Source organism: Mytilus trossulus, chromosome 1 (assembly GCF_036588685.1).
Source record: "Mytilus trossulus isolate FHL-02 chromosome 1, PNRI_Mtr1.1.1.hap1, whole genome shotgun sequence".
Taxonomy (NCBI): domain Eukaryota; kingdom Metazoa; phylum Mollusca; class Bivalvia; order Mytilida; family Mytilidae; genus Mytilus; species Mytilus trossulus.
Window position 1 is genome coordinate 38,920,856 of NC_086373.1, and position 22,818 is coordinate 38,943,673.

General features: G+C 31.7%; 1 protein-coding gene across 2 annotated transcripts in view; it reads left to right on the plus strand.

Annotated features, from left to right (window-relative positions):
- Positions 1 to 22,573, plus strand: part of LOC134723985 (wnt inhibitory factor 1-like) — a 39,438-nt gene extending 16,865 nt beyond the window's left edge. The window contains exons 3-10 of one of the 2 annotated variants that reach the window (XM_063587425.1): positions 6,076 to 6,178; positions 13,616 to 13,759; positions 14,001 to 14,105; positions 14,436 to 14,531; positions 14,885 to 14,980; positions 17,496 to 17,582; positions 19,785 to 19,943; positions 20,799 to 22,573. In XM_063587425.1, coding sequence (XP_063443495.1) covers positions 6,076 to 6,178; positions 13,616 to 13,759; positions 14,001 to 14,105; positions 14,436 to 14,531; positions 14,885 to 14,980; positions 17,496 to 17,582; positions 19,785 to 19,943; positions 20,799 to 20,938 — 930 coding nt within the window. In that variant the 3' untranslated portion in view covers positions 20,939 to 22,573. The remainder of the gene's footprint in view (positions 1 to 6,075; positions 6,179 to 13,615; positions 13,760 to 14,000; positions 14,106 to 14,435; positions 14,532 to 14,884; positions 14,981 to 17,495; positions 17,583 to 19,784; positions 19,944 to 20,798) is intronic. The other variant, XM_063587426.1, reaches the window with a different exon arrangement.
- The last annotated feature ends 245 nt before the right edge of the window (positions 22,574 to 22,818 follow it).

Below are 22,818 nucleotides of genomic sequence, written 5' to 3' on the forward strand. Positions count from 1 at the left end.
TTAATTCGAATTGAATTCGAATCGAATTCCTTAATCGCATTCACACACTCTTCTTTTTTAATTCGAATTTATTCGAATTGGTTAATTCGAATTATCCAATTAGCATTAGAAATACACTTTTGTGAATACGAATTAAAAGCGTTAACTCGTCGTTTGTACAGTTAAGCGTATTTGACGCACACTGTAATTCGAATTAGAATTGACGTTAGGACGTAAAACGTTTCGAATGCGAATTAAACTAATTCGAATTAGTTAACGCGAGCCGAATTCGAATTACGTGTGAACTCAGCAATATGATGTTCTTATCTCAGGCATAGATAACTTGAGTCGTATCGGGCACAACATTTTGGGTCATCAATGCTCTTCGTTTTTGTACTTGTTTGGCATCACTGATGAGTCTTATGTAGACGTATGGCGTATTGAATTATAAGCCTGTTGCCTTTCACAACTATTGGTTGGTACAGGCATTTTTCGAAGAAAATTGTGTGTTAAACCTGGTTTTATAGCTAGTGAAACCTTCCACTTGTATTACAGTTGATTTCACTTGCGTTATATTGACCGAATTTGGTGAGCAACAAATACAGATATTTTAGGTTTTAAAATATGTATTGACAATAATTTGTACCCTGCAGCAGCCAAAACTGTGTAAACACACTCACATAAATACAACACAATTTGTGTTTTGGAAAACAGACAATGAATGTTATTAAAGCATTTGTAAAAGAATTTACAATTTGCATAGTTTATTGCAAAGCATATATGATTTTGACTTGGATACCACTAGATTGAATGATCCTGAATTCACTCGACAAATTTCGGTTTTGTATAATATATACATTATTCGGCTTCAAGTGGTCTCTTATGCATGTCATCTACTTGTTTACTAGCCTTCAAACGCCGCATGGTGAAATAGTCCAAAGCTTACCAATGCTGAGGTTCCGAGTACTAACCCCGAACATGGCAGGTATGTTTGAACCCTCCAATCTCGTAGATTATATAATTGTTAGTTCTCCTGTTGATATTAACTGCTTCTCTCTGGAGAACTTATGCTTCCTCTGCGAATAAAAATTTGTCGCAACGGAATAGCTAATAGTGCGCAAAGTTGCGTTAAACACTGAAAATATATTATAAATATTTTTAAAGCACACATGCATGTTGAGCAGGATCTGCTTACCCTTCCGGAGCACCTGAGATCACCCCTAGTTTTTGGTTGGGCTCGTGTTGTTTATTCTTTAGTTTTCTATGTTTTTGTCATATGTACAATTGTTTTTCTGTTTGTCTTTTTCATTTTTAGCCATGGCGTTGTCAGTTTGTTTTAGATTTATGAGTTTGACTGTCCCTTTGGTATTTTTCGTCCTTCTTTGATAACTATTTACAACTCTTGCGCCTCCTTTATCAAAAGTAGTGTTATGTTAATAACCAGCTGTTTACAGGTAGATTCCTAAAGTTCTACTTAAAGACAGGTCAGTTTTCTCATAATACAGCTGCTATCGAATTTCTCCTTAACCAAAATAGCATCATATCGGATATTGTATATAATTGAAAATACAGTACAACGGTCCTCGCATAAGTTGTTAAAATGGCCATGTTAAAAGGTTAATTTACCATTATTGCTTCATTCTAATTTTTAATCATGCACCTCTCATTCTCGTACATATGCTAACATTAGGAATAGATAATAAGTATTGATAAAATCTACGTAATCTTAAGAGACTTCCACAGAAATCCATAAAGTAATTTAACGTGAATTCCTTTGGTTTCTCAGAACATTATTCTGTATTAAAATATAGAGTTGCTCAGACTGATGGCAAAATGTAGCCGATCCGTATAATTGAGCAGACATGTACCATACTTAAGGATATCTGACCCTATCTTATTGAGGGGATGTTCTTTGCTGGTTAGAGAGTAAATAGGTTAAGACTCCCATGAAAAAGATTGTGTTGTTATAAGATTAAAGTGTCAATTTAATTGTGAAGTCATTAAGTTTCATTTTCAATTTGCATGCCTAAAGTGCAATGTCGTTTTACAAATAAATTTAATTTTACTTAAAAATAAATATACAATTAATCGCTTTTAAGAGAAAAAACTTGAAATTCACGAAAACCATCCATAAAATTAATGTTATCATAGAGATTTATGCTATCAGTTGGTTTACAAATCTCTTAATCTGATAACTGAGAGTAGAGATGCTTACAAAATCATGATAGCTTACAGTGAAAGTGAATTTTGGAAATTATGCAAGTAAATTTATATACTTAAACTTAATTAATGAAAATGGGTACTTGTTTTTCAAATTTCTTAATTCAATTTAACCTATTTACGAAGACAAATGTGCAATAAATAATCAACTCCATATCTTCGGACGGTTTTTGTTTAACAACGGATCCGATGATAAAAACACTACATAAAGTTAGAATACAGAAAATGGTATTAACTGATGAGTGCTGCCCCCTGGCTATTAAGTTCCCACTACCTATCAATTTGCAAAATTTGACACATATTTGTCAGCCTCGAAGAAAAATGGCGCATGCGAGACAAAACCGAAAAGATATTGGGGAAGAAAATGTCTGTGACATTTGGAAAGACATCATAACAAACATGAATACTTGGGAAATACAAGACGAGCTGAAAATCTTTGTCGCTCTTCGCACATATATACATGTACAATTAATACTTATAAATGATTTAAATTTATAGATTTTACTCTTTCTCAGATTTTTTTGTGATTGTGGGCATAGAATAAATTCTTTAATGGCAATTGTTCCAAAATCCAATCTTCTATTAGGGAAACAATACTGATAAAAAAAAATTGCTTATAGGATTTTGCTTTAAAATGATCTGATCTCGGCATGTCATACAATATATTTTTTTTTTATCATATCAACTAATTTTGTATCAACAGGTTAAGTACTCTGGGGGTTTGTATCAATTACTGCGAACTATCTTTAAAACAGTATAGTTTATTATTGTTTTGACGGTACTATTGTCTTATTATCTTTTATATCATTATATATTATAGAGTTAAGCGCTTGAATGGAAAAAAGTACACGTTTTTACAGCTTTTCATGTTCATGTGCCTGTCCAAAATCATGAAACTTATTAGTTTTACCTGATACAAAGTTTGTTTTGTGCTTTGTTCTTTTTGTGTCTTGACGACAGTTCTTTGAAAGTTCTTATTTAATTTATTAGCTCGTTTTAATAAGGGCGAATATGTTGTAAATTCAGTTGTATTTGTTGAAAACTATCGGTCGAACTCTAAATTTCTATTTGGTATCTGTGATGCGTCCGCTGTCTCATTGGAACCATAGAACGTCTCTTATTCATATCTGTATTAGATAGTATCATATTAAACTAAGAGAAAGAAAGGGTGTTGCTAAACGGCGGTACGAACAGAAAAGAACGGAAAGACATATTTATAATTTCCGTTACCGTTTTCCTTTTCCGCCTTTAATCAACACCCTGAAGGAAAGGAGTTTATCGACCAATTGATATCTAAGAAGGAAGTTTTGTGTATGAATAATGGTTAAAAGCACCATGTTCCTGTGGAAAATATAATATTTTTTTATGTTAAACTGTAATTTCATTTCTTCATATTTTCAATTTACGAAAACTTTGTTTTTTACTAAAATTTTAGGGTTTTGCTTTTTCAATAAACATTTCATGACCCAACACTGGTTAGATTTTAAAACAATGGTAAAATTAAAATTGTTGACATAGAAAAATATATATATGAAATATTTGTCACTGGACGTTTAGTAGACAACAATGAATCATCAAAATTATACATTACTATTGTGTATGTTATAGATGATGCATAATTTAAGATATCTTGAATTTGTAGAACTGTATAATAATAATTTTCGGTCTTACAACACGCGATTCTTGATTATGAAACATCTATCAGGATAAATGTAGCTGTGACCCAACTCAAGTGCTTTATAAACAGAAGAGCCGAGCCGTCTAAGGCAAGCTTTGACTGAGGAATTTGCTACCATCTTTTCAGTGTATTTACAAAATAATTTAACTTTCAAAATGTTTAAACTACATTTAAATTTTAGCAGAAGCTAAATCAAAGGCTTCTTGGCGCAGGCAAGTTAAAAATTACACGAGTTGCTTAGCAAAGTTTCCATGATCTCTATTTAACTAAGATTGAAACGTCGTTTATTACAATCTTATTAAAGTATCTTTCTCATCTCCGTTTTATTAATTTTCTTTTAATAAACTGTTTCAATTTTTACATTGTCATCAATACTGATATCTGAATATAAAAAATAACCTCGTATCAAAATTAATTATAGCAAATCTGCATCGTCTGCAGATACATGTTTGCTCTTTTATGAAAATAGAAAGATTGCCAATTTATTTAAAATTACTTTCTTAACGAAGTATCAGAGTGATCTGTATGTCGGCATTCGAAAATTTAAAACTATAACAGCGTATCAGATTGATCTGATCTGTATGTCGGTATACGAAAGTTTAAAACTAACAGCGTAACAGAGTGAACTGTATGTCGGCACACGAAAATTTAAAACTACCTGCATATCAGATTGATCTGTATATACATGTATGTCGGCGGCATATGAACAGCAGCAAAGGAAAAATGAACAAATGTTCATAGATCAGCTGAAGCACGCATCTGGGTACGGGATTTCCTTGCTGTGTTGTACACCCATTGGTGGACTGCGGCTGTTTCTGCTCTTTTGGTCGAGTTGTTGTTTTTTTGACACATTCCCCATGCATTACCATTCTCAATTTTGTACAATCGAACAAGATTTTTATCAAAATCCAGATGGCTTGTTACAGGACGTAGGTTATCACCTTGTTAAACAACCGTGCAAAAGTATTGAAAAGTTGATTTTTACACTCATTAATATCTTAATTTCTAAGTGTGAGAAAAACGTCATCTGAAATAAGTAATTGCACTATGAAAGGCATATACATGTATAATGCAAAAAATAGTTTGAAAAGGTAGTTGTTCTACACCCATTCTTAATTTGTTGTACTAAGTAATTAAAATGTGCTTTAGCATAATTGTGCTTATTGCAATAAACGTCTATTTCTTTAAAAAAAAAAAAGAACAATTTCGAGAATAACGTCATCTCAAATAAGTAATAAGTAATTGTACTATGAAAGGAATTAACATGCATTGGACCAATTATTAGTGTTAACAAGATATCTACTTGATGTCTTTGGTTTTATATGAAAAGTACACAGATTACTCCAATATATATTCTGGCCTTGTAAGAACAGAGAATAGCTATTCTTGTAACAAAATGTGGAATTGAGAACGAATATTTGTTCTTTAAAAAATGTCCTGCCCCTCCCGGCTGAAAATTTAATGATAACCACCTTTTGAATGCATTATTTGTAGATCTATAGGGGAGACGTTCTTTAAATTTTCTTTCAAATTTATATATAAGTTCTAAATAACAAATACATTGCAAGGTTAGAACACGGCGAATTTTTCTAAGTAATCCCAAAATTCCCATTTAAAAACCTTCTGTGTCGGCATCTGGAAGTAATACTTTATTTTTTAGTTTTTAGTTTAATTTAGTTTTCAATCAACATATAAAACATATTTCTGGTGTCTGTTCCACTTTACATATCTCAGATACAAAATGTAGGAACTCGTATAAAATAATGTTAAAAGAGTTCGTTTTGCTTTTCGAAAAAAATACATGTATGCTGATTTTCGTGCGTAAATTTTCATTGTCTACCCTACTGGTCATACTTTTAGTACGTAACCTAATAAAGTATGACAATTTCTAAACATAATACTGTGAATTCATTTTTTTTCGTGGGTACAAATTTCCGTGGGTTCAGGAAAACTTGCATATTTGTGGATATTTAGTTTCGTGGTTTTGGCAAAGTTTTAGAAAATTTATAATCGTCGAATATTTGAATTCATGGTTCCCCTGTATCAACGAAATCCACGAAAATTGGTATCCAACGAATATTAATGAATCCACAGTACGTACATGCGTAATATTTTAAAAAGAGCACTTTTATAGTTGAAATATGAATGCCTTGGAAAAAAACTGTTGTACCTAATATTGTTATTTTTTATTATTTCAGTTTACTTATTGGTTTGATGAGCTAAGAACACTAGACGTTAAGTTATTGTACACACCACTTCTAAGCATTCCAACATCTGGTGTAATCCCCGCTGGACCAAGTAGTAAGTATACCTTGTTAGCACGTGCACCTGTAGAACCCTCAACTCCAATGTAAACATGCTTTGTGAAATACATTACATATGTAGAAATGGTATTCATTTGAAAAGTGAAACTTGACATTTCTATATTATGTTTTGACTAATTGGTCAAAAGATTGCTCAGTGTCTAATCAGTTTCAACATGTTACTATTATAGCTGTAGAAACCGATTAGCAGTGATAAAAGCTGAAGGATTTGCAATTAACAGGTATGCACTAAAAAGCCCGTAAAATTCTTCGATCGTTATCTGAAATAGATTTGATATATATTGTCATCATATAAATAATATGAGTTTATTTTACAATTAAAATTCCCAAATGTAAAATCGAAAACGAATAATTTGGTTGTCGATTATCAATATGTAATTTGATGATAGCCGTTATTTATCATTAAACTCTAAATCTACGGACTACATACATATCTCGCCTTAAATAATGCTTACTAATTGATCCCTGCTATAGTTAGCTGAGAATAGCTAAATGAGAAATACGAACAATACAAGGGAAGAGGTAGCATCAATGACAAAGGATATTTTCGAGTTTAGTCACTGCGCAGTGCAGCTAATAAGATGACAATAGAAAAATAATAATGCTAGGTATATAGCCTTTGTTCTTTGGCTTTATCCGTTGTACATTATAGAAACTGCTTCATAAATTTTCATAAAATTGAAGCTATTGTTTTTCTTATTTAGTCCCTTAAATCTATTGCTGTCGTTTAAAAAATATCTTTGCATTTAACAGCATTGACTTCAACTTCTATTACGTTCGGAAGTCTAATCTTGCAGATGTATAAAAGGTTAAAATGTCGGTATGGGTATTTAACTTGCAATGAGCATTGATAACCTTTTCACTGGCACATACAAACTGAGTAAACCTACATCAATGGTATAAACTATTTCGATTTTTAAAGTCGATTCAACTATTGGAATTCTATAATGTGAACAAGTTGAAGAGTGCAAGTTTTCTTATCAAACTCATACTATAAAATATTTTATACATTAGTAGGGAGTACTTTATATTTATTTTATATCTTATATTTAATTTTTATTTTAAATCATTTTCTTTGCATATCAGACCCGATTAATTCATTTTCTAAAATCTGGCGTAGTAAGTGTTAAAATATCTTTTCCTGAACGCAATTTCAACTTCCTTGATATTTTTCGAAATGGAAAACAATCGTATTTATTAAAAAAATTCTAGCAATGGAAAATAACACTCGTATGCCAAAATAAATCGACAGAGCCAAAGACAAAGCCATAGCTAAAAATGATAGAACAAAAGAAGAATAGTTTTAGTTTCTTGTGTACAATTTGGAAATAAGTATGGCGTTCATTATCACTGAACTAGTATATATTTGTTTAGGGGCCAGCTGAAGGACACCTCCGTGTGAGGGAATTTCTCGTTACATTGAAGACCTGTTGGTGACCTTCCGCTGTTGTTTTTTTTCTATGGTCGGGTTGTTGTCTCTTTGATACATTCCCCATTTCCATTCTCAATTTTATATAATAGTATACAAAACACAACATAGAAAACTAAAGAGTGATCAGCACGACCCCCGCCAATAACCGGGAATTGTTTCGGGTAATCCTGAAAGATAAGCAGATCCTGCTACACATTTTGCTACATTGAAGACCTGTTAGTGACCTTCTGCTGTTGTTTTTTTTCTATGGTCGGGTTGTTGTCTCTTTGACACATTCCCCATTTCCATTCTCAATTTTATTTGGCTCTCATTGTGTTGCCTATGCAAGTACAAACAAATCCTTGATAGAATGTACCAGCTGTGCTTCTCGGCTAGTTGTTAATATATTTTTTTCGTATAAGACCAGCCTTAACAAAATCTTTTGAAAAAAATGATTCAAGCTTGCATTTTTCTTAATTTTCAAATTCCAGTACATAGTTGAGACTAATATGAGTGTTTATGTGGTAACCTCTATTTGAAAAATACAAATTATGAGGACTACTTTATTACCATCTATATTGACTATTTGACTTTGAATAAATAATATCATGGAGACAACTGGGAACAGTGTATGTGTTCCTAGATACAGTTATGTCATCGCGATATCTTACATCTTAAAATTGTACATGATGACGGTTTAGATGAAAAATTTGAAATGACCACGAAATAAATATCTGTAGCAGATGATAATGTTTTATTTGTAATAGCTAAAATCATGACCCATTTTAGACAGCACGACATGTGTTATTTAACTGGATGTTTCACATACAATTGAGAAATCGACGGGTGTCAATAGTGAACAGTCAATAGTGAAGGGGAGGAGCTTACTCTATAAAACAAACCTACGTGTGTGCCTTTCATGAGCAGGGTTGCTTAATTTTTGCTATTCTGTGTTGTGTTTTGTTCGTCTTTTCTTCCCAAAGTTACATGGCTTTATGTGTTATTCTACTTCTAGTTTTTGATTGACATCTTGGAATACCTTGTTCTGGCTATTACATGTACTTAACTGTATTATTGATAATTAACAATTCATATCCCCCACGTCTCATCCTAAGGAATAAGAAAGTTGGAAATGTATTCTTCTATTTATAAAATAATAGTGATATTGAATAAAACATATATCTTTATAATTATGCGATGTCTGAATCTTTGCCAATTGTTAGAATAAACGGCTTTGTGATGAGTCTGTAAATCTATTATGGTAACACAATACACTTACTCCAAATCATTAACTCTGGTTTCTGCTGAGTATGTTTATTTTAGTTATGCTGTTATTTTAATTTGGGCTTTCCGATGATTTGAAGAAAATTAAATGTTTATATAATTGATAAAAGCTTTGTAAATGACGAAAACAAGATTATGAAGTGATTGGTCACAATGTTTATCTGATGTATTGTTACTGTTACAGTACATTGAGATGTTACTCAGGAACTACAAGGTTTTAAGACTATACAATTGTACTACTACTATATATGTTTTGGACGTCTTATTATCGTTAGGAAAAAAAGTCTCAAATGATTTTAAGGTTTTTCAATGTTGCTTTTGGTTTAAACGTTTAAAAACACTTAATGGAGGAGTGGGTATGTATGTGAGCAAAACTTGATCCTCTGTGTTAAATTTAATAGTTCTTAAAGATTTTGATACATATAGTCTCTGTTAAATCTAGTCATAACGCATGGACTCTAAACTGGGCATACGGTTTAGACAATTGTTGAAGCCTTGTTGGGTTTTTTTTTGAATGTGTTATTTTTATTTGTATTTTTTTTATCAATTGTTTTTGGTTTTAGTTGCTATCCCATAAATGTATTCCATATAACCTTTTTAATCACATTTGACACTTCAAAATTGTCATAATCAGCCAACTGTCCTTTTTAAAGTCTGCCTCATAACTTGACACACATCAAAATTTCACGAGAGTCGTTTGAGAACAAAACTTCAAGATTTCAGCTTCCAAATGTTCTATCATGATTTTCTTGATATAAGGCTTGCAATTATTCAATTAAACCAAGTGATCCAATTGGTGAAGTTGAAATCATTCTTATGAAAATTTTACGTGCGCCATCACGAAATGCCTATTCGCCATGGAAAATCTGTTTCACACACTAGTATGTTCAAAAGTTCTTACAAAAAGTTCGTACTCTTTTCCTCGAATGTGACCTGCCGAATTAGACGCATCACCATGTGTGTTCTTACATGAGCAACAGGACTGGTGCAACATGCGGAGCAGGATCTGTGGTTACACTAGCAAAATACTTGAGATCTTTTGTTTTTTATGGGGTTCCAATGCTAAAAAATATTTTCTATTGGTAGTCTTATGTAAACTGTTGTTTGCTTTTTGTGCCAGGTTTGCCGAGGCATTGTCGGTTCAATTTTAACTTAAAAGTTTTAATTTCTCTTTGGTATCTTTCGCATCTGTTTTTTTTCCCTATGTTTTAAAGGTATAATTCCAACTTCATAGTGTATTATTAGATTACTAGTATGCCATAGTTTGCACTCCTCGAGACAAAATATAAGGAAAGGCCATGTACTACAAAAGACCTCCGGCCACAGATCAACCTAACTTTTCTATATAGCTTATCAAGGATTGATAACCTTTTATTGTTCTTTGATTTTGCTCATTCATGAAGGGCCCATATAATAGTTGTTTTCAACCACGTTGTTTGGATTCTGGTGGATATTGGTCCCATTTGGCAATCATATACCAAATCGCTTAATATTTATAAGAAAAGATATAATATAGTTCTTATCATTTTCTTCTGGAGAAAATGCGACCAGTCTCGTTATAAATATGAAATGTCTTATTGAAATATAGCACTACTATAATTCAAAAGGGATAAAAATTCCTCATTTCTTTCATTCATTTTCCGCACATTTTTCTCATTGTTAACATTATAGTACAACACGCCCTGTCTACCACATGAATTTCATCTAAACATAAAAATATTTTGATGAGATACCTTTAACATTTAGTTCTACAAAACGTGGTACATCATTATCTTAGTAAATTATAGGAATGCAAGTTATTGTTTGTGATACCATATCATCTTGGAATTTTTCTGACATTTATACAATGTAATTTGTCTAAACAACATTATTTTAACATGCTTTCTACATCATCTTCCTAATAACACTTATGTAATGCTTTGTTAAAGGTTGTCAGTTTTATAGCTTAGATTTCTGCTTGAAAAAAGGCGTCTTTGAAGATTTCTAAATAAATTGACCATTTAAAGGTTAATGTTCTTTGATTCATGGGAATTTAATTTTTGACTCGCTTGCTTCGAAGGGCCATGGGAGCATACTTTTTAAATGTTTAAGTTCGAAATACATTTTTTGCTGACATCCTGAAGACAACGTGAAGAATAACAAGGCCACATAATTGGCCCTTTCAGCATCTGTATCAACATTCAGCTAGTGACAACACCCTGTTGTTTTTCGTCTTGTATCATTAGCATTTTCTAATTAGAATGAATAATAGCAATTTAGAATTTCTTGAGAAGCGATCAACAGCACATCAAAACAAAATTTCAAACCTGGTACATGTATCTATGATGAGTTTATATATAAGACTCGTTTAGTAATATGTTTCTCATCTTACATGTAGATTCTACATGCAGTGTTACTGTGATTTATTTAAGGTGTATTTCCCTTAACGAAAAATGCTGTAGTTACGGGAACTAGGTGGTGGTTTAAGGGTGTTCGTGTATGGGAAAAGAGTGTGTGTGTGTGGGGGGGGGGGGGGGTCCTGAAAACTACTTTTAATTACTCAACATTTTGTTTCTGATAATTTTGTTCATTATATATGCGATTATCATTATTATTCTAAGGCATTTTTACCTCCGTCGTGGACGACGGAAGTAGGGCTAGTAACCGCTTGAACCCGTCCTTTTGTCAGAAAAACAAAACCTTACATCAAAGTTTTCCTAAATTATATAAAAGGAAATGATTTAAAATATTTGGTGTTCAGCTCTACGATGTTAAATTATAGCGATTAAGCAATTTTTAAATCTGTAATCAATGCCTGTTTTCCAATAGTTTGAAATTTTACAATACGTATTGTATAAGGAAAATTTTCGTCACAGTTTTCTTGGCTCATAGTAAAAGGAATGATAAATTATGCTCCGAAATACATGTTATCTCAAAACACTTGTTTTTCTCACCTTTTTCAATATTAAAAGTATTTGATGTTCTCATTTTGAAGTCATAAGTTGGTGCATGTCCATTGCCAAATGCTATACATATGCATGTTGATCTGAAGATGATTATATGGTATAAAGATGCTGTCAAAATGTGAATTTTCATTTAGTTTAAACATATTTATTTAGAGTGGATTGGGAAACAAGTTTTGCAACTTATATTAATCCCTTTCCACTTTGCGGGTGCGAGTGCTGCCTTGTAGCGGCATTAGCCTACTCTTTTTCGAAATCTACAAGGGTGTCTTTAACGTGCAAGAGATATGGCTCTCTCTTAACACGGGTCAGCCATTTATCGTCCCCTTCCGACGGACTATCATCGTTTCCTCAAGACCATACTCGCAAATGGTGTTAAGGGAGAGCCGAAAATTGAGTTCCTGAAATTTTCATCCCAAACGGGAATCGAACCAGGAACCTTTTAGTTAGTTATCAACAGTTGCGTAGTATAGATAAATTTGCAATGTGAATGCCGGGATAATAATTCAAAAGATTAAAAAAATCTTCTAAATAAAAACATTAGTATTAATAGAAATGCCATAAAAGTTCAACAATTTTTTTTTTAAATAACTTTTACATACTTAACAAAACCATGCAATATTGAGAGGTCAATTAGCAAGAAAACACAATTCTTGAAAAGCTTCCCAACTGCTGAATGAAATCGTCTTCGTTGTTTCTCTTTTATTCTGAGGATATTAAATGATTAGCATGTTAAGTAAAAACAGTCGACCGGTGTCTATCTATAAAAGTCGTCTTATTTTTCAAAATGCCTCTAGTTTTTCAAAGACGAAAGCATTATCTTAAATAGTATCGTCATCACTAAATATTAATCATAAATCGTATTAACGTTATTGGAATGAATAACAATTTAAATTATAGATCGGAAATTGCGTCATTAACCGCGTGCCTCAATGTATAGATACCTGTTTCTGAAAGTTCAAGAATCTTTGATTATTATCTAACATAAGATAATGAATTTTCAATGTACAAAAAATTATCAGACAATATTAGAATTATTACAATGATATTGCTACACCTACAGTTTTATTATAAGTAAGAGCAGCTGTTTCGCTTCTCTCCATCGTCTGCTTAATCAAACATCTGACTTCTTTAGAAGAAACAAATTGTGGTGTCGATTTACTTTTAATTATTACACATGCTGAACATTGACAAGTTGATATCTATTTGACGCTGTGGTGATGAAAGTAAGATTTCAGCAGAACATTAATTTTCGGTAAATAATCCACACATCATTTCAATACTTCGTTCATACGAAAAGAATAAGGATTGATTGGTGAACCATTGCATTTTGTACGCATAACCGCAGACTAGCAATTTACGTCTCACAAACACACGATGATGATGGAGTGCTACTTAACGTTCAGTGGCAAATATTTCATGGACGAGAACATGTTAGACCGAAACGCTAAGTCGGATTTTTTAACATGTAAGTCACATAGGTCTTGAAATCTACCCAAACTTTATGCATACTCCAATTTTTACTCCTAAATGCCTCATGCTAAGCGAAGAAGCAGAAAAATAGAATTAAATAAATATGCACGAATATTGCGTCCTTCACATTATATGACAATTTTAAGGAACAGTGCCGTGGGAACATCTTATATACTGTTTAAATCAAAGAGACTATATGAATACTTTCAATATTTTGGGCAAATACGGACAAAAGCAACCTACTCCTTCGATACACGTTTTTTGTTGTTCTGTCATTGTATTATTGTGTACTTTTATTTTTCAGTTTTTCAAATATCCATACCATGTACGGGTAAGGAGGACGGTATATCAACGTTGATATTAGGACTACAAATATTCACCGACAAAGGTAGACCAATTAAGGGATCCCCTATGAAGCTAACTTTGAAGAAAAAATGTGATGCTTTTGGTAAGAATAGTTCATGTTATTTTTGTAATAGAAATTTCTCCTGGTAATATTTCGGAATATAATTGATGGCTGTAAAAAATATAATGTTCATATGATGAAATGCAACTGTGTAAACATTTGTTTTTCCTCTGAGTTGGTAATTGCATTTATATATATCTGATTGTTCATAAAGGCTTACCAAAAAACGAATGCATCTAAGCTATAGAGTCTTTAATAACAATGTTGATCTTCTTTTTTGCAGTGCCATCAACTCGCTGTAAGTTTAAATGTTTAAACGGAGGATTCTGTAACCATCTTGGTCTATGTGAATGTGCACAGGGCTTCCATGGTCAAAGTTGTGAAAAATGTATGTATCGCATGCAGATAATCATAGAGTGCAATAAAAGTTCTACTGGGTTTGGAATAAGAAATAATAATAAAAATATGAAAGCGGAACACACATGAAAAAAATGACAGATAAGCCACATGCAAAACGAATACTTAGTCTATACATACATGTATGATTAATGTATCATGTCCTCTGGGAAGGACCATTTATTATATAAAAAGTTATTTCTTTCTTTTTATTTATTTTACACTATTTGGAGGTTATAATTATATTCTCCATCGATTTAATTGCTTTTTTTTTTAGATATGTGCTGACTTGGCAATACTTGTATACGTTCTTTATTTGCAGCTCTCTGTGATCCAAGTTGTGAAAATAATGGTACGTGCATGTCTCCAGAAGTTTGTATATGCCCAGATGGATTTTCTGGCAAGAGGTGTGAACGAGGTATATAACTAAACTATTTTATATATATATACTGTACTCATTTTGTCTTCAAAGTAAATGAAAATATTTTATTTTGTTGTAATTTTTTACCTACTCCGAGAAGCATGACGTCTTCTGTTTCAAAATGTTATTGTAATTATGCAACATATTTGCATGGTTTCTGTTTTTCTCATTGTCGAAGGTAGTACGGTTATATGTACCTATGATTGCTTACATCCACTTCATTTGAACTATTATGGATAGTTGTCTCATTGGCAATCCATAATTGGCAATCATACAACATCTTTTTATTTTTGTGTATCAATAATATAATTTTATCTATATGATATTGGAACTGTTGTTTATTTCAACAGCTTTATGCCGAGAACCTTGCCAACATGGGGGTCGGTGTATACAAGAAGATGTTTGCTGGTGTACCAAAGGATATATGGGCAATGCTTGCCAATTCAGTAAGTACGATATAAAACATTTTTTCGTGGTTTTGAAAATAAATGATATCAAAACTCTATACCATTTCAAAATGTTTCGAACTGGCAGGAAAACTAAAGGATAGTAAATGCTAGTTAGAACTCACATTTGAAGACTTGTACGCATATAATTATATTATCATTCAAGCACTAAATCCCGCTCATCGTCAAATCAAATCTAACAACAAAGATATAAAGCAGTACAAGCACACTCACATAAATTTATACAGACATATTGCTCAACTGTTAAAACATTTGTAACTGCCCATCTGTTGTTTGTTATTAACCAGAAATTAGTCGTGAATCACAATTAGTGTTCCAAGAGGATGTTTCAGTTACAGGTTTATTTATTAAAATACTAAACAACATGTAACATATTCATCAACAAGGACATTATTTTATTACATCATGCGCCACATCAATTTCAGCAGGTGGATTTTAAGATTACTGTGAACATGCTTTGGAATGCATTTTGCAGTGCCAAACTACAGCTTCTGTACATTAAAAGGATATTAAAACGCCAAAAGATCATTTTCATAAGTATATTTTTGAAAGAAGAAATTAATCACCGCATTATAGATCCAATATCGTTAAATTTCAGTTTAGTTTATTTCCATCAGCTATTTACTTAAACAAATTTATCATAAAATCTATTTGACCTTTCGCAATGTCTACTTATCTTCTACAAGTGACCCCTAAAGAAACAGTTTCTAAACAATAAATATTATTACAAATCCTGTATATAATTTGAGAAAGATAACTTATTTTGAAATATCAGTTTTTAGGATATAAACATTTACACAAACCAATGTTATACTGCAATACTGTATGTTATCTATATTTTAACATCTTTTACAGCGGATTTCATTGAGTGTGTAGCCAAAGGTAATATCTTTGGTTAGCTTGTTGGTTAGCTGAACCGTGAAGTCATTGTTAGGTTAGGTTAACTATCCTAGTTAAGAGTAGACTAGTCCGACATATAATCAATATATCTGTCTGTTGAACTAGGCTACTTATAAAGAAGGGTATTATACCTGACCTAATAATGACTTCACGGTTCAGTTAAAAAGCAAGCTAACCTAAGATGTTGACTTTAGCTACACACTCAATGAAATCTACTGTAAAAGAATCATCATTATGATTGATTGATTGCTTAACGACCAAATTGATTTTATTGTATGCATATTCAGATTGAGAATTTATTATCAATTAAGACAATCAGTAGTTCGTGCAGGTTGAGACAGTAGGGATAAAAGACAGAAAAATGAGACAGCAAGTGGTAGAACAATCATTGATACAATTTTGTCCTGCAACAGGCTACCAACGAACCCCGAAAGAGTTATTATTACAAAGATTTCTTTGAACTGCAGAGAGCATGGAACTCTCTTGACACGAGTCATCGAATTTATTGTCCCCATTTTGTCTACTCGTGGTTGCGAATGAATAAACCCCGCAAAGCACAACATATGTCCATTTTTGGCAAGGTTTCAAATACGGTTGGAAGAAGACCAAGATGACCAAATATCTGTTAAACCCAAAAACAAACTTCCTATCTTTAAAATGTACAAAACATATTAGTCACTAAACCCAATGTAGGGAGCCTGTTATTTCGTGATTGTCGTTTGTCGCTTTATATCGCATTTGTTGTAATGTACATAAAATAGTTTGTTGGTTTTGTCTGATTTTTTTAACATTTTGTCGTGTCTGTGTCTTTTTATAGCTCGCTATATTGAACTTGATTAGATTATTGATGACCGTATCATACTAACATTTACGTCATTTGATCTCTGGTGGGTACAGTCTCATTGGCGATAACAATTAGTGGAGTTTTCAGTAAAAACTTTTCATTAACATATACGGACACATTATTCTGATTTTGAGCCTATTCGAATTTACACTTATGTTGAAAGTGACGCGCCTGGCAAGTTCGAGCCATTCGAAGATCATAAATTTGGTTTGATCTTCGAATGGGTCGAACTTGCCAGGCGCTTCACTTTCAACATAAGTGTTAATTCTAGTAGGCTCATTCGAAGATAAAACCCAAGTTATGATCCCTCATTATATATACAGATGATAGTATTGTACATTGCACCTCGAAACGCCTGCGATTTTAAAAGCGGATTGAAAGCTCCAAATGTAATAAAATGCACAATAATTGATACTCAAGCGTGTCAGTTTCGAGGAAGTTATCCCAGAGCAACGTGGTGTTCGCAACTATAGTGTTCTCATTTGTTTTGTTTTTTTAATCAAAATTAGAAAATTATTTCTTTCGACTCAATAAAAAGCGGCGTCAGTGTCTTGTTGGTTCTCGTATTTTTGCAGGTTTTATACAATTTAACACAATTTACATCTTGTTTCACTATGTACATGTTTCTGTTTTCTGTAACTTTTCCTCATCATTAATTTGTTGATCATTATAATAACTGACTGACGGACAACATTTATAAGTACTTTGTGTAATTCCCTTCATTATCGTATTATTCTATATGTGTTTCAGGCAAATGTCGGCCGGACTGTAAACATGGAGGAATTTGTGTAGGAAACAATAAATGTCAATGTCCAGCTGCGTATTCCGGTGCAATATGTAAGTATAAATATATATCATATCGGTATTACTAATAATGAACTATACAATGTCATGTAATTGCTACATATACAATTGGTTTTTCTTTTGTATACTAATATATATTATCTTTGTCAAACTCCTTAATTTTTTTAGCTTCTTGTCATTTCTGAATGATACATTGTACTTAATTACAAGCCTGAAGTAAAAATACGCAGAGAAGGGTTGTGTGCATCAGTATAGACTAAGTCCTCATTCTTAAATCCAAAGTGAAATCGCTATTGTCATTGTAAAGAAAGTATATCGAATTTTACGTTAGATAGACTTTGCTTTGGTTATACGACAACTTAATAATCAGACAGACATACTGTGTACATATAACATATAATAAACCATGGTAATGTGCCAAAATATGGCTTTTAGAAAAATCCGATTTGAAATGTTAAAGAAATATACAGAATTAGGTCTTGATCTTGGCCTTTTTCCAGTAAAGCGGGATATACAAATATAATATAAGGTCATCTGTATGTAGTTCAGCTTTAATCAACTAGTGGCAACCCCTTGAAATTTTGATTTAGGATGTAAATCCCCAACCGGTAGCTGGTCCATGATTTTACCCCTTTTGAAAATAATCATTTACATTGCTTTCTCGGAAAATTTAAGATTTTTTTTTGTTTTCACTTTTAAAAACGTTTAAATTACAGGAAATTTGACGTTTGAGTTCTATGCAATACTAGTATGATATTATGGTTAAAACTATTCGTAATTGATGCTATTAATAAGCAGTTATTTACGGTAAAGACAAAACGCCACGTTTAATAAACGTGTATGATAATTGTTATTCTTAACCACAACTATTTCACACAGACAACATGAGGCACTCGAATTTTATCAAAATTATGATTTCGTCTGAAGAATGTCAATTTCAGAAGTTATTTGAATAAATTGATTCTTCGTTAACTCTCTGTTGTCGAACGGACGTTGCTTTCGGTAATTTGACATACCACAGCGACACCTTTTGGATATGAGAAAAGTATCGGACTACAAATTAGTAGAACTTTTCATCTATAGAATTTATTTACACTGTCAACTTGAACTAGTAAATGAAGTTGACAATTTCTTTAAAAGTCACCAATTCAATAAATTCTCGACGAGGTAGAAATAGTTGGTATCCGAGATTTTTTGGTATTAGACGTAACATCAAAGACGCTATCATAATTTAATAATTGGAAATTTGATAAATTTCTCTAATAATAAACATCATTGAAATAAAATTTATAAACCCAAATACTTTCAATAGTCTTGTACTTAAGTAATAACGCGAAAACATCTCAATAACTTTGTGTGTGAAACTAGTCCAAAATATGTGTACTTATACAAAATTGCTACTTTGCATACTTAAAGATGTATGTTATTTATTAAAAATGACAGTAAGTAATTTCAAATGCTACTAAAAAATAGTTATAAAATGGTATTTATGTTTGACACTTTTATTTCGTATTAAATGAAGTTTCTCTTTGTTTCAACTTAATATTTTGAAAATTATATCAAAGAGACGATATTTTTTGTGATGCATATACATATTCAAAAAAAAAAAACTTACGGATTCCATACAGGAAAATGGAAATTAAATCAGCATAGACGTTTTCCCCCTCTGAATTAAAAATTAAACCTAACATACTTACATTGTGAAAATATCTAGCAATTTCTTCCGTTCTTTTAGGTCAGATTCAATAAAAAAAAAAATAACATACGTTTATGTGTATAAGAATCTTGAAGTCGTTTTTGTAATTCTTGTATGTTCTTTGCTTTGAGAACAAGCGGCTTTGATTTTGTGAAATCCCATTTTTTTGTTCTGATCCTTATTGCACGTTTAATTAAGATTTATAACTACACAAAATATAGAAAAATAATAAAAAATATAATCCTATGCATAAAGGTTTCCGAAAATTACAGATATATCAAAGGACCGTTCTTTGACCTTTAATGGTCTACTTTTACAAATTGTGACTTGGATGGAGAATTTTCTCATTGGCACTCATACCACATCTTCTTATATCTTTATAGTTCACCTTTTTCCTTATGCATATAATCACATTTTTCACATTTTTTACATTTTATAATTTGGAAGTTCAAAGAATCATTTTGACGAATTGAAAGAATAGATTGAGAGTGTAAGTAGGTGGCAATACATATACTGTTATAATTACCTTTTTTTTCCAGGTGAGACGAGGGAAACTGAAAGACCGAGAAGGAGTAACCAATGGAAACGGAAAAAGAAGAAAAAGAAACGGAAAAATAGGAAAGGTCGTCCAAGAAAAAAGAGCCGAAATAAAAAAGTCCGAAAGAATTCTAAAAGAAGAAATAGTAAAAAACGAAAAAGTGAGTATATATGCGCCTAGGTACACAGATTGCAGTACAGTAGATACAATTTTATTTGCAAAAGAAGGAGAGGATTTTGATTTTAGCGAATCCGAATGTAGTGAACGCTAGATACAGTACATGTATTTTCATGTTACGTTAACAAACACAGAAAGTCAGTACTTATGAACTTTTTCAGAGTTTTTTTTACCGTTATTTAATGTTTGACCTTCTAGGACAGTCGATGGTTGTCAATATTTGAATTATCTCTTAAATAAAGACTGGTTCATAGAGCCTGTGCGACTGCAAACGTTTAACAAAGTGTGCCATCTTTATTAAAAAACTGATTTTTTTTTTCAAGGGCCTTTGGTATACTTGAACTTCTGATTTAAAAAAAAAAATCTATTATTTGAAATCGATACTATAAGTCAGAAGAGCATATAAAGTTAAAAAACAAAATAAGTTAAAAAATGTTGGTAGGTTTTTAGACGTCTTTTTCGAAATAACCTTTTTAATTGGAAAGAAAAAGCTGACTTGGACTTTATCTTATATAATTTCATCGGTATTAATTGGCTCTCACAAAGAAAGAACAAAAATGAACAATCTACTTAAATTTTGTTGGTAAATGACTTTTTGAAAGCTATTGAAGTCTTACAGAATATATGAAACGAAAATTGGGTGTTATGTGGCACAAAATTAACCTGTTTCGTAGGGAAATTTTTAAACATCAAGGAGTTCGAACATCCGACAAAGTTTCCTAAACCTCACCCATTGATTCTGAACGTCATGAATTCACAACCGTTCGAAAAAAAAAAAGTACAAATGAATGATCAATGCTCGATAAAAAAAGCAAAAAATATTATCATTTCATTGCAGGACGAAAATCTCTATTAGCTGAAGTGGAGAGATTTTCAAGACGTCAACGAAAGAAAAAGGATAGAGAATTGAAAAAACAGTTAGACAAACTGAAAAAGAAAGAAAAACGGAGGAAAAGACGCAAATTATTTGTGCGGTGAATGAAATAATGTACATTGTAACTTCAGTGCTGTCTGGCAGAACATCGAATTATTACATCTCCACGGGGATTGATGAGGATTGGAGCTGACACTAAGTTCTATTATGAATGCACTTAAAAGATGTTTTACATGAAATACATTAGATAGACGATAATCGATTGCGTGCATCGATGCTTTATTTTTACATGTATGCAGATCTAGAGTGCGTTTAAATGACACATGCCGGCAATAAGGTAGAATCGAACCTGAATATTCAAAGATTTCATGTTAAAAATTGCCTTTCAAAAAAGAAATATGAGAATGTGATCCCGAAAAAAACTATTGAAGTCCAGAATTTCGTGGAACATATTTCATGAAGAATCTTTAATTTATTATGCTAGTGCAAATGTAGAGATATTGTATGGTAAAATCTTGTCATTGCAATGATAAGAAAGAAAATTGCTATGGTGTATATATATTGTAATTTTGTTCAAGCAAAAGATATTTGTTATACTGTTACGAAATAGGGTGTGATTTATAGTTGTAAATTTATTATGAATGTTAAGATCGATCGATGCAAGGAGAGTACTATTTGTCTGTTGTATACAAGAGTTGTTTATTTTTGTTTTTGTTTATATTTATTACATGGAGTTAGACGGGTCTCATAAACAAAGCTATACATAGTGTGTTCTTTGTGGGTTGTGATTCATAAAAGAATGGAGTTTCTTGTTCTGTTTATTTATGTTAAGCTGAATGTAAAAATGAAAATTTTATGGCATTAGATGTAGGATCTTAACACGACTGTCTATAGATAAATGTTATTTTCTGAAACAGTGAGTTACTGTAAATAAAAGCAAACTATTGTTATTAAAATGTTTCTAATCTTGCAGGCGACATTCGCTACAAAATCGGACCAATTAAGAAGCCATATAATTATCAACTGTTGTACATTAGATTTATTTTGCGATCTTATAATAGCGCTTCCAGAAGTTTAGCTAGTATTTAAAAATCATTTAGTCCCGGTATCGATGATGAGTTTATTTTAAAATATTTAAATTTAAAAAAATAAATCAAAATAAGTATTTTTATTGTCTTCAATTGGATGTTGAGCCAAAACTATCTCTATCCCATTTTTGGAATAAAACATCGGATGTGGATCCTATAATTTTACATGAACATTAAAAATTTATCTTAATGTATTTTTCTGGTAATTAAATTGTTAGTCAATATTATAATTTTTTTAATGTATTGAAACTTTTCGTTTTTTTTTTTCACAATTCATTATGGGGAAACTGTTCATTTCACTATGCTACCTTCTTACCTCTTAAACATGCGAAATGTAAAGTTCTTATATGAAAAAAAAACAAGGATCGTACATGTAGTTGTGTTGGTCACCTGACTTTACTAACTTTATCTAGGCAAAACCTTGTTTTTCTGTACATTTTACCGCTTTGGGTGTCTAAAAAGAAAATTGTGGTTAAAGAATGCAACTTACAAAACTATGGTGTAATGTAAATGCTAATTTATAATGTTTTTTTGACAGTCACTATAAATATTCAAAAACAGATTATTGTACTGAATTTTTAATGTCTCTGATATTAATAAACGGTGGTATGATTGACAATACATTACAAAAATGTAACATTTTAAGTTCATAATGTGCATTACTTTATTGAAATATATTATTTCTAATAAAAATTGAAACTTTTAGTTTTTGCATTATATATGGTTGCTGTATTGTGTTTTCTACGAGTGTCATGGACGAAATTTAAAATATTGTGTCTTTTCATTGTAGAGGCCACTGATTATTTTCCCTGAAAGTAACTCTATGTACAACGTGGTTTCTTTTGGTGCACATATCAGTTAATGTCTGGCTTGCTCGTATACAAAATGTAGGATAA